General features: G+C 41.4%; 1 protein-coding gene across 4 annotated transcripts in view; it reads left to right on the forward strand.

Moving 5' to 3' along the window:
- Window positions 1-5,581: 5,581 nt before the first annotated feature.
- Window positions 5,582-17,759, forward strand: part of myo10l1 (myosin X, like 1) — a 65,248-nt gene continuing 53,070 nt past the window's right edge. For all 4 annotated transcript variants that reach the window (XM_058091441.1, XM_058091442.1, XM_058091443.1 and 1 more), the window contains exon 1: window positions 5,582-5,958. In XM_058091441.1, coding sequence (XP_057947424.1) covers window positions 5,938-5,958 — 21 coding nt within the window. In that variant the 5' untranslated portion in view covers window positions 5,582-5,937. The remainder of the gene's footprint in view (window positions 5,959-17,759) is intronic.

The following is a 17,759-nucleotide window of genomic DNA, read 5'->3' on the forward strand; positions in this document are numbered from 1 at the left end:
TTGTAAATGACATTTTTAACATTCTTGACTGTCATGTAAAAACAGGAGTCATCGACCGGTAAATCTCAGTGGGCGCAGCCACACAGACTTGCATCAAAAGGGTACACTACGACTGCATACGAGTCTTTAAGTGGTATAAAACATTGAAGTAAAAGTTATGATCTGTAATATTTGCCATAAATCTGTCATTCTGTTTTGTTTTTGTTTTGTGCGTGCTGAAAATTGAGCACTGCGCAATGATATCAAGGTTCTACAGCATAATATCACGGTACTATAGGATTAAGAAGGGTAAACCAACACGGGCGTCAAGGGGTTGAGAATTCTATGGTTGTCATCACACTTTTTTCACTTTTTTTGCTATTACTGGTACTCCCTGTTGTGGTCGCATTGCAGAAATGCACAAAAGCCAGAAATTTGAATCATTTTTTTCACATTATTGATTACCACACGGGCGGCACAGCGGTCTAGTGGTTAGCGCGCAGACCTCACAGCTAGGAGATCAGGGTTCAATTCCACCCTCGGCCATCTCTGTGTGGAGTTTGCATGTTCTCCCCGTGCATGCGTGGGTTTTCTCCGGGTACTCCGGTTTCCTCCCACATTCCAAAAACATGCTAGGTTAATTGGCGAGTGTGAATGGTTGTTTGTCTACACTCAAAAAATAAATGTTTAGCCTCAACAAAAAAAATCAACGCAACAATTTTCATTAGTCTTTCTTAGTTATGACAACTTAATTTGAAATTGCTTTGAACCAACAAACAATATTGCATTGCACAAATTAGCTTTCCCTCTTCACTCAAAGCTCATTTTAAGTAATGCTTACTGAATAATTCTTGTCATAGGTTTTAGTCATAGTTTTTAAGTTCGTAACTCAAAGAAATATGTTAAGTCAACTGACTTAATCATTTTATTCAAAGTAGTTTAATTTGTTGTCTACTTAATTATAATAACAATGCACACAGCTTTTTAAAGTAGCAGTAACTTAATATATATATATGTGTGTGTGTGTGTATTATGTTACCAAGCTAATTTTATTAAGTCATGGCAACTTGAATTTTGTTTTAAGCTTACCAACAATAAAATTTGAGTGTATATGACATGCTAAATTAAGTTCATGTAATAGCCAACATTATTATTTGAACATAACTTAAAAAATAAAGTTAGCAACTTAGAAAGTTTATCAAAATCAATTAATTAATTTTTTTACATTGCATTTATGTATTAAATTAAGTGGTGTCAACAGATACTCTGAATTACTTTTTAGAGTGTATATGTGCCCTGTGATTGGCTGGCGACCCCGCCTCTCGCCCGAATACAGCTGGGATAGGTTCCAGCATCCCCCGCGACCCTCGTGAGGAAAAAGCGGTAGAAAATGAATGAATGAATGAATGATTACCACACAAGTGTAAAAATAAGTAACACCATTTACAACTGCCTTGTGTGACTATTGGGATACATTATGGTCACCCATGATCTTGCGTTTGCGGTTTTTTGAGTAAAAATGATACATTTCTGTTATTGGATCAGGTGTACCTAATGTTGTGGCATGTGAGTGTATATCTGAAAGGGCAACACACACACACACACACACTCTGAAAATATGCAGCGTCAGGGTAAGAGAAGGAGGAGAGGTGAAGGAGAAATCGAGAGTTGTGGCCAGATGACGAAGCAGAGTTCTGGTCTGTACGCTCACAGAAGTATCAATCCAAAGAGAGAGAGAGAGAGAGAGAGAGAGAGAGAGGTCACACAGACCCACTGTTGTCATGGTAATGAGATTTTAATATAGTACAGGCTAGCTGGTGTGTGTGTCGTACACGTTTGCACGAGTTGTTTAGGTCGGTGGCTTTTGGCCATGTAATTATCAACAGCAACAATACCCAGACCACCCCGCCCCCTCCATTCCCATCTTTTTTCACTCTGGGGATTTTCCTGGGAAAAACTGTACAGCCGTGGTATTTAGGGCTATTGACTTCCATGCAGACCTCCAGCAAAATATGTTGATTGCATTTGATTTATGCATCCGGAAGTACCAGTTGGGTTGGGTTTTAGCCGGGTGCAGGTCATAGGAAGTGTGGCACATGAGGACTTTGGTTTGCAAATTGTTTTTTTAGTTTAATAGTGCTTTCAACTCATTTGGAAGTCTTTATCCAAAACCGGGAATGTCAACTTCAGAAGTGGAGCAAAAAAGTAATAAACAGGCTCCAGGGAAACATTACTGTTGGAAAGTCATGAAAAGGTTTATGTGTAATAAATTGGGGACACCACTGGATTTGCTCATACTGTATGTTCAACAACATGAAAAAGGGGGGCTTCTGCTGTCCCATAATAAGCACACAAAAGGCCCCACTTTTACCTCCAGGGCTCCTGGGAGGAGGAGGAGGAGGAGGCTGAGCTTTGACAAAGCCGCACCCCAAAGTGGCCTCACCCTGCTGGGCAGATTGTGGCGGCTGCACCTGGCTCCTGTAGTGTGGTCCTCTTAAAGGGGGGTAGTGGCGGGACAGAATTAGAACCACACACCGTGCACATGAGCACATTGCCACTGTGCACATTAACCATCTGTCTGGTTTTTTTTTACTGCACTCGGACAAAGTCAAGTCTTTGGGGACCTTGTGTGTTGTTTTGGCCCTCGCCGATTTTGTCCTGTTTGAGTCACATGGTTTCATTTTTCACCCCACAGGGGGGCTGGCTGCCAGTTGAAGGGGTGGGGGGGGGGGGGGGGTCTTTTTTTTCCTGAGAGATCATACAGAAATATAAACTCCCCTCCTGCTGACAGCTCACTCCTTATGGCTGATTTAGACATCACTTCATGCTTGAAGTCACTCGATGCCTTCCTGAGCATGCAACGTACTGTAACTATCACGTCTGCCTCAGTCTCCTCTTGGATAAAATGTGTCTTCGTACTGAGAAATAAATACAGGAACCCCTTGTTCTCCTCCCGTTGTTGTTTGTTGTTGTTGTTAAAGATGTGCACTCCTGCCCTTAGTCTCCTCTTGAATAAAATGGATCTCATTAGGCTACGACTGAAATGCAGCGCGATACTTGCTCGCCTCCATTGTTGTCATTTGTTAGCATGTGTTATTCAGTCTGGCTACTGGCCTCTTTCCCTGTTGCCCTCAGTCTCCTCTTGGATAAAATGTGTCTTCGTACTGAGAAATAAATACAGGAACCCCTCGTTCTCCTCCCGTTGTTGTTTGTTGTTGTTGTTAAAGATGTGCACTGGTTGCCCTCAGTCTCCTCTCGGATAAAATCTGTCTCCTTATCAAAAAGTAAATACAAGATACCCTCGTTCTCCTCCCGTTGTTGTTTGTTGTTGTTGTTGTTAAAGATGTGCACTAGTGGCCCGTCTTCTTGCTGCCCTTAGTCTCCTCTTGAATAAAATGGATCTCATTAGGCTACGACTGAAATGCAGCGCAATACTTGCTCGCCTCCATTGTTGTCATTTGTTAGCATGTGTTATTCAGCCTGGCTACTGGCCTCTTTGCCTGTTGCCCTAAATCTCCTCTCGGATAAAATCTGTCTCCTTATCAAAAAGTAAATACAGGATACCCTCGTTCTCCTCCCGTTGTTGTTGGTTGTTGTTGTTAAAGATGTGCACTAGTGGCCCGTCTTGTTGCTGCCCCTAGTCTCCTCTTGAATAAAATGGATCTCATTAGGCTACGACTGAAATGAAGCGCGATACTTGCTCGCCTCCATTGTTGCCATTTGTTAGCATGTGTTATTCAGTCTGGCTACTGGCCTCTTTCCCTGTTGCCCTCAGTCTCCTCTCGGATAAAATCTGTTTCCTTATCAAAAAGTAAATACAGGATACCCTCGTTCTCCTCCCGTTGTTGTTTGTTGTTGTTGTTAAAGATGTGCACTAGTGGCCCGTCTTCTTGCTGCCCTTAGTCTCCTCTTGAATAAAATGGATCTCATTAGGCTACGACTGAAATGCAGTGCGATCCTTGCTCGCCTCCATTGTTGTCATTTGTTAGCATGTGTTATTCAGTCTGGCTACTGGCCTCTTTCCCTGTTGCCCTCAGTCTCCTCTCGGATAAAATCTGTCTCCTTATCAAAAAGTAAATACAGGATACCCTCGTTCTCCTCCCGTTGTTGTTTGTTGTTGTTTTTAAAGATGTGCACTAGTGGCCTGTCTTCTTGCTGCCCTTAGTCTCCTCTTGAATAAAATGGATCTCATTAGGCTACGACTGAAATGCAGCGAGATCCTTGCTCGCCTCCATTGTTGTCATTTGTTAGCATGTGTTATTCAGTCTGGCTACTGGCCTCTTTCCCTGTTGCCCTCAGTCTCCTCTCGGATAAAATATGTCTCCTTATCAAAAAGTAAATACAGGATACCCTCATGCTCCTCTATTGTTTGTTAGCATGTCTAAAGACTAGTGCACACAATGCACACACGTGACCTATTTTCCTGTTGCCCTCAGTCTCCTCTCGGATAAAATCTATCTCCTTACCAAGAAATAAAGACAGGATTCCCTCGGTGCCCTCCATTGTTGTTTGTTAACATGTATTGTAAAGAAGCATTCACTGCATACTACCTGCCCATGTTGTTTTGCAGCCCTCAGTCTCCTGTAGGGTGAAATGGCAATGAATAATAACAGATAGAACAGGGGTCTCAAACTCAATTTACTTGGGGGCCACTGGAGCTAGGGTCTGGGTGAGACTGGGCCACATCAGGTTTTCCAAAAAAAAACCAAACACATTTATTAAAGACAGAAAAATATACAAACTTTTTCAGTGCTTTGGTTCCGCTTTTCTACAATAAAAGCGCTGATAAAACATTCCACTGTTCTCAACTATCTTAATTTTTATTTTTCTGCACAAAATAAGATGAAAAATAAACAAATCAAGAATAAAGAAAATCGATCAATCAGTAATAAATAAATATAATAATAATAATAAAACAGCAAATAATAAAAACTTAAGAAACCACATATAGTTGGTGGGTAGACAAATGATTTTTTTCAGATTAAAATGAACAAAGCATTATTAGAGCCCTGTAGACATGACAAAACACGACTATAGTCACATTTATACTCTTTTTATTTACAACATATTGCGCAACTGCAGGGTCTTGAGACACATGCTAACTCGCAAACTAGAGAGCTAGCGACCTAAACGGTAGCCTTCAAGTTATTTCCTTTCAACTTAAATAGCCAAAAACTTACCACTTCCACACGGATAGGGAGGATAACTATTAACAGTTATTTAACCTTTAACATGAACATGAATCAAACGTAATAATTTTTTCTGGGTACATGATACCATACAGCATCCATATCAAACTTGCGCGGGCCGCACTAACAATAAACTTTCATATCAAGGTGGGGGTCTCAAACTAGACACACATTTGGCCCGCGGGCCGCGTGTTTGAGACCCCTGAGATAGAATATGTGCAAAAGGGGCTATGAAGTTAACATTAGTATTGCATACAATGACACTGTTCAGTACTGAGCCATAATCCTTTCTGGTCATCCAGATGTTTAATATTGCCCATTAATTTCCCTCCCTATTTGTGTGTGTGTTGCTCTGGATATATTTGCGATGCATCCCCCTCCCCTCCTCCCCTCCATCAGTGTACAAGGTGGGCAACAGCGTCAAGCTCGTACTGCCCCCGGGCTGGTCCTGTATCTCAACTCACTATCACACATACAGAACCACCGAAAGAAGCCAACCTGCAGCCGATCCCGGACATTCCCACCCATTTTCCTCCCTCCGTGGATTTGTCATTCACATGTGGCATTTAACCCAGCCACTTGGAGGAGGAGGAGGAGGAAGAAGATGAAGATGATGACGGCGCTGTGAATGGGACACACCAGCAACACGGAGGCAGCATCGCCTTTCCTCACACAAAACACGCCGAGGTTTGCGCACCGGCTACCGGGTCCAGCGTGTGCGCTCTGCCGGGGCCCGGCGCGCGTCGTCTGGGTGGACTGACCGAGCAGGATGGAGGCGTTCTTTACGGAGGTAAGACGCCGCGAAGGAAATGTGAACGCTGGTGAGACATACGGAATGAATCGTGCATACGGAAGGGATGCTGTGACTCATTTTTTATTCGCTTTTTACTTCACAGCCACGATGGCAGGTGTTGAGCCTTCATGCATATCGATACTCTTTGACAGTAAAAGCAATGCATGCAAACTGAACTGCTAGGCAGGTTATAGCCACCGCAGAGCACGGAGGCCTGTCTGCCGGCTTTGTGAATTATTTCCGAGCCACGCCGTAGACAAATTGGCCAAACGAGAGCTGACACACGCGGGCTTTCACCTCCACAAGGCTTTCCTCCATTGCCGGATTAAAGCCAATCTGCTAACATGAGCTCGGCCTGCAACAACATCCATCCCTTGCTTTCTTACAGCTGTCTGTGTACCGGATTGCTTATTTTCTATGCTTTTTAACTGCACTTTGGGGTGGATGCTTTTGCATTTGGGTGGTATGTGCACAGCTGGGGGGGGGAGGGGGTGATGGAGAAGGGTGGCTTTCTGTGGGGAGGGGTGGATGAGCTGTGGAATAGGTGAGATTGCAAGAAAGGGGTTGCATTATACGTCACGGGACTGTTATCATCTTTATTACCTCCACCAAGGTTTACAGGTATTGTTTGAGTAACATTGTGCTGGAGGAAAAAAAAATACAAAACCAAGTTTTTTGGCAAGGGTTTGGGTAAAAGGTGTGGATGCAAGAGTTTATCTTCACATTTACGTTTTTTTACACTCCACTTGCATCGGGGCCAAGTGGTGTAGTGAGCAACCACATCCAGCAGATGAAGCCCCAGGGGAACAATTAGCGATTCTTCCATCAAACAGGAGAGCTGCGACATACAATAAACCTCGGATATATCGGACTCGGATATATCGGAAATTCGCTCACAACGGACAGATAAAAAAGAACCAATTTTTCTGTAATGCATTTCCAATAAAAATTCATTGCATATATCGGATTTTTTATAACGGATTTCGCCTATTTCGGACAAAATCTCCAGTCCCGTTCCAAAGCATTTCCATTAAATTTCCCTCGCATATATCGGATGGCCGCATCGTGGCGCTCCGATTCGCCGAATCGTGACAGGCCGCTATACGACGTCATTTGCAGCGTTTGCAGCGTTGCCTGCGCGTCCAGGTACATTGGAAACATAGTCAAGGAAGTGCCTTTTTATAACGGATAAAATCCCATTTACGCATATACCGGATATAAAGCCGATATATGCGTAAAACGGACATTTTCCGGTATACGCATATAACGGATTTCGCTTATATCGGACAAAACCAGTGGGAACAATTGAATCCGATATATCCGAGGTTTACTGTATTTAGGATGATAAATGGTAGCACTTTAGCATCTTTATTGCGCCTTTTTTTGTTTTTGTCTTTTGTGACCTCCACCAAACTATGGGAGGTGTTGCTTTGATCGCCGTTTAGCTGAGAAAGATGACATAAATGACCGACTTTAATGACATTATATGTAGTTTTGGTGAGGATCCAGGTAAAGGTGCGGATAGAGCTATTGTTTTCCACCATTACACTCCAGTTGCAGCGGTCCCACAGTGGAACGGTTTATGATTTTTCCATCAAACGAGATAACCAGGACATATAGTACAATTGATAGTCGCACTGTAGCATCCTTGTTGTGCATGCTAGCAGTCCTTTTGGTACCTCCATCCACCAACCACAATGGGTGTCGTATTGATTAGCTTTTAGCAGGAAAAAAACTTTGCTTAAGTGTTTGTGTTTATTACCTCCACCCAACATGATGGTATTGCTTTGATTGGATGAGCCTGGGAGGAAAATTAGCATTGTGGTGAGGATGTCATGTAATCGCCAGAAAATGGTAGCACTGACAAAACATCCAGTCAGGTGAGCTTATTATGGACACTATACTCGTGTAATGGTCTCCAACATGCGTATTTGTGTAATGTTGAAGTACTGAAATTATTTATTGCTTGAGCCTCTCACATTGGTAGAGATGTTATTTGTTTGAATGTTTGGAGAGCGGGCGGCACGGTGTTCTAGTGGTTAGCGCGCAGACCTCACAGCTAGGAGACCAGGGTTCAATTCCAACCTCGGCCATCTCTGTGTGGAGTTTGCATGTTCTCCCCGTGCATGCGTGGGTTTTCTCCGGGTACTCCGGTTTCCTCCCACATTCCAAAAACATGCTAGGTTAATTGGCCACTCCAAATTGTCCATAGGTATGAATGTGAGTGTGAATGGTTGTTTGTCTATATGTGCCCTGTGATTGGCTGGCCACCAGTCCAGGGTGTACCCCGCTTCTCGCCTGAAGACAGCTGGGATAGGCTCCAGCACCCCCGCGACCCTCGTGAGGAAAAGGCGGTAGAAAATGAATAAATGAATGAATGTTTGGAGAGCGGGCGGCACGGTGTCCTAGTGGTTAGCGCGCAGACCTCACAGCTAGGAGACCAGGGTTCAATTCCACCCTCGGCCATCTCTGTGTGGAGTTTGCATGTTCTCCCCGTGCATGCGTGGGTTTTCTCCGGGTACTCCGGTTTCCTCCCACATTCCAAAAACATGCTAGGTTAATTGGCCACTCCAAATTGTCCATAGGTATGAATGTGAGTGTGAATGGTTGTTTGTCTATATGTGCCCTGGGATTGGCTGGCGACCAGTCCAGGGTGTACCCCGCCTCTCGCCTGAAGACAGCTGGGATAGGCTCCAGCACCCCCGCGACCCTCGTGAGGAAAAGGCGGTAGAAAATGAATAAATGAATGAATGTTTGGAGAGCGCCAGATTGTTGCCATGTGATACGGGCAACATAGTGAAGCCTTTGCATGACACATGACGTTTTCCCCTCAATTTTAACATATTGATCATCAGCATTGATTCCCCGCAGCCCGGTTGACTGAAAGCTCATGTCGGACCCATAAAAACGGACTCAAGCGACTCCTGTATACGCTACATGTGATACCCACAAGCCTAAACTGGAGAGTTTACGTTGCAAAACTCCACTTTATAGTCTCATTCCGCTGCATCTCCATCACTCCTCCGTTCGTGAGAGTGAACAGCTGACCTCTCGCTCCTTCTCTCTTTCAACGCGGGCAGAATGATAGCTGGCCAAGCAGCAGCCGAGCATGAAATGTCAGGTGGCATCAGACTACAACACAGCAACCTCCTCCCTATTCCCGAAAGGGGAAGCTTTGGGAGTGGACTACGGTTGACTTACAGTTGAACTAGATTTCAACCATTAAAACCTCCCATACTTGAGCATTTTCCAGTATTTTAAATATGTCTATAAAGGCGTATCTGGCTTTAACCGTTTTGTGTGTCTGTAGCTTTAAAGGGCTCATGACACCAACACGCATGGAAATGCTGTGGGAAAAATAACATTGAAAGTGTTAGATTTGTTGAAATATTTACAGCTTTTTATCACTTCTTTCGGGGGACTGAAGAAGGAGGAGCAAGTTACATTTACACCAGAAGTTACCCGGAAGTTATCGCTCACGCCAATGTTTTCTCCATTATTATGAGAATTGTTCATTTGTCAGTTTCAGAGAACCACAACGATGTCTTCGAGCCCCGCAAACAAATTGGTCCCTTGAACAAGTTGTGTATTTAGGAAGCACTTTGGGCGCATGACCAATCACAGTGGAGTGGGTGTGCCTCGAGGCAGGCCGTGGGTGGAATAAATTAACACACACTGTTTCGGCAGATATCACAAATCCAAGAAATAGGTGCAGATTCTGGAAGATCTAGAAAGTTTTATGGTAATGGTAATGGTTTTATTTCATTTCATTTGAACATACATCAGATTACAATTGAATGCATCACATAATCAGTTCACAGTTCCACATGTCCAAAAGGAGTAGGAAGAAGCAAAGCTTATTAAATCCTACCCCTCCATCTGGTACTTTTACAATCAGTCACTGTTACATTTGTTCACTTCCTGCTTTCCATAATACAGTTTAAGGTTTTTTTTTAATAATGCACCTCATACCGAAGTACGAGGTGATATGACCATACATTTTTTTTTAATAATGCACCTTGTACCGAAGTAGGAGGTGATATGAGCATCCAATGCCATAATGGGTACCATAGTGCGTGTCAATATAGTGATATATATAGCACATCATGACTGGTTCAAGACTCTTCATCCTTGTATTTAGCAAACATCAACTGCTTGTATTGTTTCTTGAATTGGCTCATCGTATTTTATCGTTTATCTGTGGGTTATTGTGTGTAGCTGCTCTATAGGAGTCCACAACTCAATACAAAGGGTCGGAAAGTCAGCATAATAGGTCGTCTTTAATAAATAAATTTTTTACAAAATCTATTCTACGAATCTGAGAATAATAGAATTGAGCTTCATGCCATGGCTGGATAAGCAGCATTCACTGCTCACCGGTATTGTATCTTGCAGTGTGGATGGAGCTGGTTTGTCAAAAGACATACTTGGGGCCATTTTTTGTACGTGTTATATCCGAGTATTCACAACACAATATAAGTGAATGTTATTATTGTGTTATGATTGTGTCAGGAACATGTTCCTGGAACATCTTTCTGGATGGCGGCAGTTCAGAAAACTTGCTACAGGGCGTGTCAAAATCTCAACTTCAATTCACTGGAAATTCATAGTTGTATATTTATCGATGACAGCAGTATGAGAAAAATGTTTTATTAAGTGATTAATTTCATTTTGTTATCTTTTTTTAAAAAAATGTTTGTTGTCTTGAGCCCCAAATAGCTGGGTTTGTACATGCTTACACCTTTCCGGACACAGAGCAAATCTTTTTAGCATATAAGGGCATTTAGATCAACAATTCTATCTGCCCCAATGGCTGGACGTGACCCAAAAAAGAACAACAAAAAATAAATTCATTTTGTTATTATTTTTTTCAATTTTTTTTTTGGTGTCTTGAGCCCCAAATAGCTGGGTTTGTACATGCTTTACACCTTTCCTGACACAGAGCAAATCATTTTAGCATAGATCAACAATACTATCTGGCCCAATGGCTGGACAAGACACAAAAAAAAATGTAATTAATTTTAGTTTTCAATTTTAATTAATTATTTTTTTCAATTTTTTTTTGTGTCTTAAGCCCCAAATTGCTGGTTTTGTACATGCCTGTTTCTGACAGTGAGCATCTCCATCAAGTGGCAACATAATAGATGCCATATATTAGTGCTGGATGATATATTGACATATTATACTATTATATATATTATATTGATAGATTGCAATCTTGATTCACACTAATGAATGACCATTTTTATTAAAAAAAATACTTAATGACGTCACACACACTTTAAAACATAAGGAAATTGCTCTGATCATGGTGTGGGTGTGCACATGTGCAAAAAATTGTCTCAGACAATTTTTTTTCAAAATCATTATATATAACACATTTTAAAAGGGACCTCATTATACTCATTTTTCGTCCCTTTGTATTGCTTTGTTGACTTATATAGAGCAGCTCCACATGATAACCAGCACAGAAAGCTTTCTAGATCTAACAGAATCTGCACCTATTCCAGCTGTACTTCTTGGATTGCGTGATTGCCGCGAAAAAACGGACTGTTTTAATTCATTCCACCCACAGCCCGCTTCCAGGCATGCCCATTCCACTGTGGTTGGTCACACGCCTAACCGCTATCAAAGTACTTCCTGACTACTGCGAACCCCACTTTCTAATTTTGTGGATATAGGAGTTTATAATAAATGAATAACATATTTGGAGAATGAATTGAAAAATGTTTAGGAGCTACTCATGTGAGCTATTCCTTATGAAATGCCATTGACAGAAAACACAAAATATTTTTCTCTTGCTGGGAATTAACAACTCCAATAACTTCTGCTTGAGCTTGCCCCATAAACAGAGAAGCAGAGCTTGGGCAAGGGTAGAGAGCCACGCCCATATAAGGAAGCCCGTCCTTCTGTGACATCACAAAGACATAGCTTCACAATGCCCTCTGAAACCCTGAAACATCCCAAACTTCTTTCAGGGCTCACTTCCAAATGCACAAACGTCATTATGTGAAACTTTTGCACCGCTTCGTACAAAAATAAAACATTGTAACTACATTTATAGGTCAGAGAAGTGGAAAAAAGCATAATAGGTCCCCTTTAAACCCAACATCATGTTAGGTTAGCCTAGTCGTTGAAGAAAAACAAAAGTATCAAATGTTCTGTAACCCACGTCTGCAGCTGACTGACGGAAAGTTGGCAGAGCTCCAGGCTGTATTTTAAGATGTTTAGCGAAGCCTTTTTTTTTTCTTTTAGAGGTGAGTCAGAGGATGTTTTTTCCTAATGATATCATGAAAACTCTTACTGAAAGCTTTTACTAGAAACTATATGTTTTTCTTCTTTGTGGTGTCCCACGGCTTGCACTAAACAAGCCATTATTGATCATTGAAGTGTACAAAAGTGGATGCATTATAGAAAGCTTATAGAAAGTTCTGCGCTGAAATATTTATCACCTGCTTGAATTACGTACGTATGTGAACAACACTTGGCTAACAAAGACCAAAGCAGCTTGTTTGCACTGAAAAACAGGTTTATTGCATCTTTCGTCCATATATGTTATGGTTGAAATTATGCAGGATTTGCATTGAAGCTGCTGAGGCAAGAGGGAGGGAACAGTCGCTGGAGATGTGTGTGACCTATATTCAGCTGCTCCAAACACATTGGTTCTGCTCAGGAGCTGCCTCAGTATCCGTCTTTTTTTTTTCTCTCGGTGGGTCTCCATCCTCCCTTAAGCTACAGTGCGGCTGTCTGTGTGCCATGAGTCTTTCTTTGTAGCCTTCTTTCTTATGCATGTGTAGGTGGGACGCTGCTACTGTCATCAAAATGCATCAAGTCTTTGCTGCTGTAAGGCAAATTACAGCCAAGCAACAGCATCATCCCTTTCTACACTTGAATTAGCTAAAGCTGGGCCAGACTGTACAGAATTATAGAATAATGTCACTGCTTGTTTAATCATTTCACATATTTAGTGCACATTATTAGCCAGTTGTTTTAATAGTTTAGGCATTTTATTATTTTCTGAATAAATATTGTTTTGAAATATATATTTAATGCAGTTAAGTTAAGAGCCAGGAATTTTTCATTGAGTAAAAAACACACATGGTTTTATTATTATATATTTTTATTTTTATTTTATTTAATTTTATTTTTTAATTTTAATTTTAATTTTAATTTTAATTTTAATTTTAATTTTAATTTTAATTTTAATTTTAATTTTAATTTTAATTTTAATTTTAATTTTAATTTTAATTTTTATTTTTATTTTTATTTTTATTTTTATTTTTATTTTTCTGAATTCAATGCAGAAATGCATCTCAGATCAAAAGGGAACTCCATCTCCCAGCATTCACTTATGTCCAGATAGGAGAGGTAAGCTGTTACCATGGTGCCCTGTTGCCGTGGAGTCCTGTTGCCATGGTGTTTGTGTGTGTATGTGTGAGACTGTAGTTTAATCCAAGATGGGAGAGAATAGGATAATTAGCAGGCTCTTCAAAACTGGCCTCTCAAAGAGGATTTAGATTGTGCACACACGGAAAAGTATAATCTGGTTTAAGTTGGATGATTGCTTTGTTTATTTTGAGGTTAAGGTCAAGTTTGAAGGTTCTTTTGTGGCCAAAAAATCTTTTATTTCCTACCTTTTCCAGTCTATTTTTGCTTCTTTATAGCTGCAGAGTTGAATTTCAACTCTAAGCATTTGAAATGTGACTCTCACAGGACAGTTGACTACCGTACATCTGTACATGCAATCAAACACACAAATAAATAAATGCAAACCTCACTCTCCATTCCCGCCGCCGCTGCTGATCTAATCTGCTGAAAGCTCTCCTGTCCTGATGATATTATCACCTTTAATGGAATATTACTGACACACTTTCAGGCTGGAGCGCTCGGGGAGGGATCAGAGTGCTTTATGACAGCTTTGTGTGGCCCACTAAATCAATATATACATCTTTTATAGTGCATGGTTCTTTTTTGGGCCTGCAATAAAATCCAAACCTTCAAATCTCCACCTCTAGAATTGTTGTATTTTTTTGTATCAGACTGTCAACTCTAGATCGACCCTCAACCTTTTCAACGGTCTCCTTGTCATCTTTAATTATTCCCCACTCCCATTAGCTAGCAACTACTCAGCTGCTTCCCTCATTATTTATTTATTTAACTGCGTGTTGTTCTTTCATTTGCTAACAAACCGCAACTCTTTCTATTCTTTTGTGGCTTTTTCTTCTACATTTTGTGCATCTCGATGCGCGTAATTAGTTCTTTCCCCCATATGACAATAAGCAGGATTTGTTTTCACGCTGCCAGGAAATTAAAAACAAACTCAACAATGTTGGGGTCTTGTCAATGATGGACCATCAGAAGAGGCATGAGGTGTGGAAAACGATAAGGCCACAATGAAAGCACCACAGCCTGCATTCATTTTGTGTGTAAAGATATCATAAATCTTTTGTAGAAACATATTTGACCATTTCTAATCATACACTACCATGGAACAGGATCATCTGACATAGAGAGGTCAAAGTATCAAGCCTTGAGGAACTACAGGATCATATGGCAACATGGAGCTTTGTGGAATTCCAGGATCCTGTTAAGAATAGGCCTGAGTCTTATCGAGGCTTATGGAACTTAGAGGTTATCACATGGTTTGTCTGGTATCAGGCCAGGTATCATGCCCCCAAGTGTCAGTATCAGCCCGAGACCGACGTTACAATAAACATAGACACGTATTTGTCTAACTCAGGCGGGGGAATACTTTCTACCAGTCTTGGTTCGTTTCCGACTTGTATTAGCATTTTTAGTTTTTTCCATCATTTCAAGAGTGTCCTCCTCATTAATGGTGATAAAACGTTCCATTTCTAATATTCTGTTTGCTATTTTCCCAATTTGTCTTTCGCCGGGAGTGTCAACCGCTGACATGTTGACAGAGCACAGACGGCAGCAAAACAAAGGCTCGTGTGCTGTTCTCTGATTGGTTGTTTCACGGGCACGATACCAGAGCAGCGCGCTCTGAGTGGACAGCTACGGGGGCTGATAGTGGACATGGTTAAACTCTATATTTTATCAGTATCACTGCCCTGGGCTTTGACACAGTATCATTTGGGCCTTTTCCCGTATCATTCATGGGCGGTTTCTAGGGTACAAGGCCAATTAACACTGTAGTATGTGATAATAACCAAGGCGAACCGAGAATTTCAAGCTTTCAAACACAGATAGGTCGGAGCATTGAGCCTTGCAGAACGCCAGGATAACGTAAAGAGTAACATAGAGAAGTAGGCACAGGATCATATCGGCACATCAAACATTACGCAATGCCGTAGAGAAGAACATAAAAAGTATCACTATCTGGCCTTGCGGAACCTTAGGAACCTCACGCTGTTTCAGCATTCAAGTTGCAAGTTGTCGTGATCCATCTAATAATTTCAAACATTAACATACAATATCTAAAACCCTCTCTTCAATTCCATATGGAAATAAAGATAATTACACATAATTCCTCAAGAGTTGTGCACATAACCTGAGTTATGTCAGTCAAGATAATTCATTAGACATACGGTTCATGTAGTACAGGGGTGCTCACACTTTTTCAGCATGCGAGCTACTTTTAAAATGACCGAGTCAAAATGATCTACCCACTACAAAAATGCAAAACATCTATTTATTTTCAAATGTATTGAGGATTATTTGTACGTACAATGTATGTTGATGTACCTTACATAACCAAATGAGCCAATATTGCAAAACACACATAATTAACTATTAACATTTTTTGTAATTACCTCCACATTACTCCACATTTCCCTTCTTTGGTACTGCGATGGTAGAATGGCATATGAGGCAAACGCACTTGGAAAAAGACATTGTGAAAAAAAAGTCCACCTCCCATTCCGTATGGAAGTGATATGTTTTTGCCTTTTTACTTGGTCCAGCTCCTTCACTCATTTTAGTGACCATAAACTTTAGCGAGGGCTTAAAATCTAACGCAATTTGCCGACTAGCTTAGCACTTTGCATCGCTGTTTACGCATGAGCGGTGACCTAAAGGTCAAAATTCAGTTGTCATCTGACTGGTTGTCCTGTATGTCAATCAAGTAACGGGGATGGATGATAGGCTGACATCGTAAGTTCTGCTGCACTTAGAGACGTTGTTTGATTTGATTGGTCGCCCGAAGGGCAACATTCAGTTGTCATCTGAATGGCTGCCCTGTATATCAATCAAGTGACGGCATTGATGCGACGATGATATTTTTTTAATGTCACGCCGCGATCGACCAGTGATAGACCAGTACCACCTCCGCGATCGACCGGTAGATCGCGATCGACTTAATGAGCACCCCTGATGTAGTACATCTGGTTAGCATTTGCTATGGAACATTACAGAAATACAAGAAATCCAAATTATTATGCAAAAATCAATGCGGCCGAATTCAAGGCAACATATTAAAACGGGTTCAACAATTGGCACATTTTCCAGTCCATCATGGAATAATACTGTAACGAGCGGAAATGTAGAAAACACGCATTTTAATAGTGGAGTTCAGGATGAGAATCAAAGCCATAATTGGAAAAATAAAGATGAAAGTTGCATCGAGTATGTCTATATCTTAAGATGTCTGCTCATCTTAATCTTTGCTGCAGGGGAGCAACAGTGAATCAGGTAGAGAGCTTACTGATGTCATGTGACATCTCCAAAGTGATGTTTCTGCAATTGACCCACACAACATTCATGATTGACTGGTCGCTTGCGATCGATGTAATGACCATCCCTGCTGCAAAGAATAAACACAGACATGGCTGAGTACTTATCAAGCCTTGTGGAACTCCAGAATCACATATAGAATAACCAAGACAAACCCAGAATTTCAAGCCTTGTAAAAACACAGATAGGTCGGAGCGTTGAGCCTTGCAGAACTCCAGGATAACGTAAAGACTAACAAAGAAATGCAGGCACAGGATCATATCGGCGCATCAAACATTACGCAATGCCGTAGAGCAGGGGTGCTCATTAAGTCGATCGCGATCTACCGGTCGATCGCGGAGGTGGTACTGGTCGATCGCTGGTCGATCGCGGCGTGACATTAAAAAAATATCATCCCAGCATCAATGCCGTCACTTGATTGATATACAGGGCAGCCATTCAGATGACAACTGAATGTTGCCCTTCGGGCGACCAATCAAATCAAACAACGTCTCTAAGTGCAGCAGAACTTACGATGTCAGCCTATCATCCATCCCCGTGACTTGATTGACATACAGGACAACCAGTCAGATGACAACTGAATTTTGACCTTCAGGTCACCGCTCATGCGTAAACAACGATGCAAAGTGCTAAGCTAGTCGGCGAATTGCGTCAGATTTTAAGCCCTCGCTAAAGTTTATGGTCACTAAAATGAGTGAAGGAGCTGGACCAAGTAAAAAGGCAAAAACATATCACTTCCATACGGAATGGGAGGTGGACTTTTTTTTCACAATGTCTTTTTCCAAGTGCGTTTGCCTCATATGCCATTCTACCATCGCAGTACCAAAGAAGGGAAATGTGGAGTAATGTGGAGGTAATTACAAAAAATGTTAATAGTTAATTATGTGTGTTTTGCAATATTGGCTCATTTGGTTATGTAAGGTACATCAACATACATTGTACGTACAAATAATCCTCAATACATTTGAAAATAAATAGATGTTTTGCATTTTTGTAGTGGGTAGATCATTTTGACTCGGTCATTTTAAAAGTAGCTCGCATGCTGAAAAAGTGTGAGCACCCCTGCCATAGAGAATAACATAAAAGGGTCTCAGTATCTGGCC

The sequence above is a fragment of the Doryrhamphus excisus genome, chromosome 13 (assembly GCF_030265055.1).
Source record: "Doryrhamphus excisus isolate RoL2022-K1 chromosome 13, RoL_Dexc_1.0, whole genome shotgun sequence".
NCBI lineage: Eukaryota > Metazoa > Chordata > Actinopteri > Syngnathiformes > Syngnathidae > Doryrhamphus > Doryrhamphus excisus.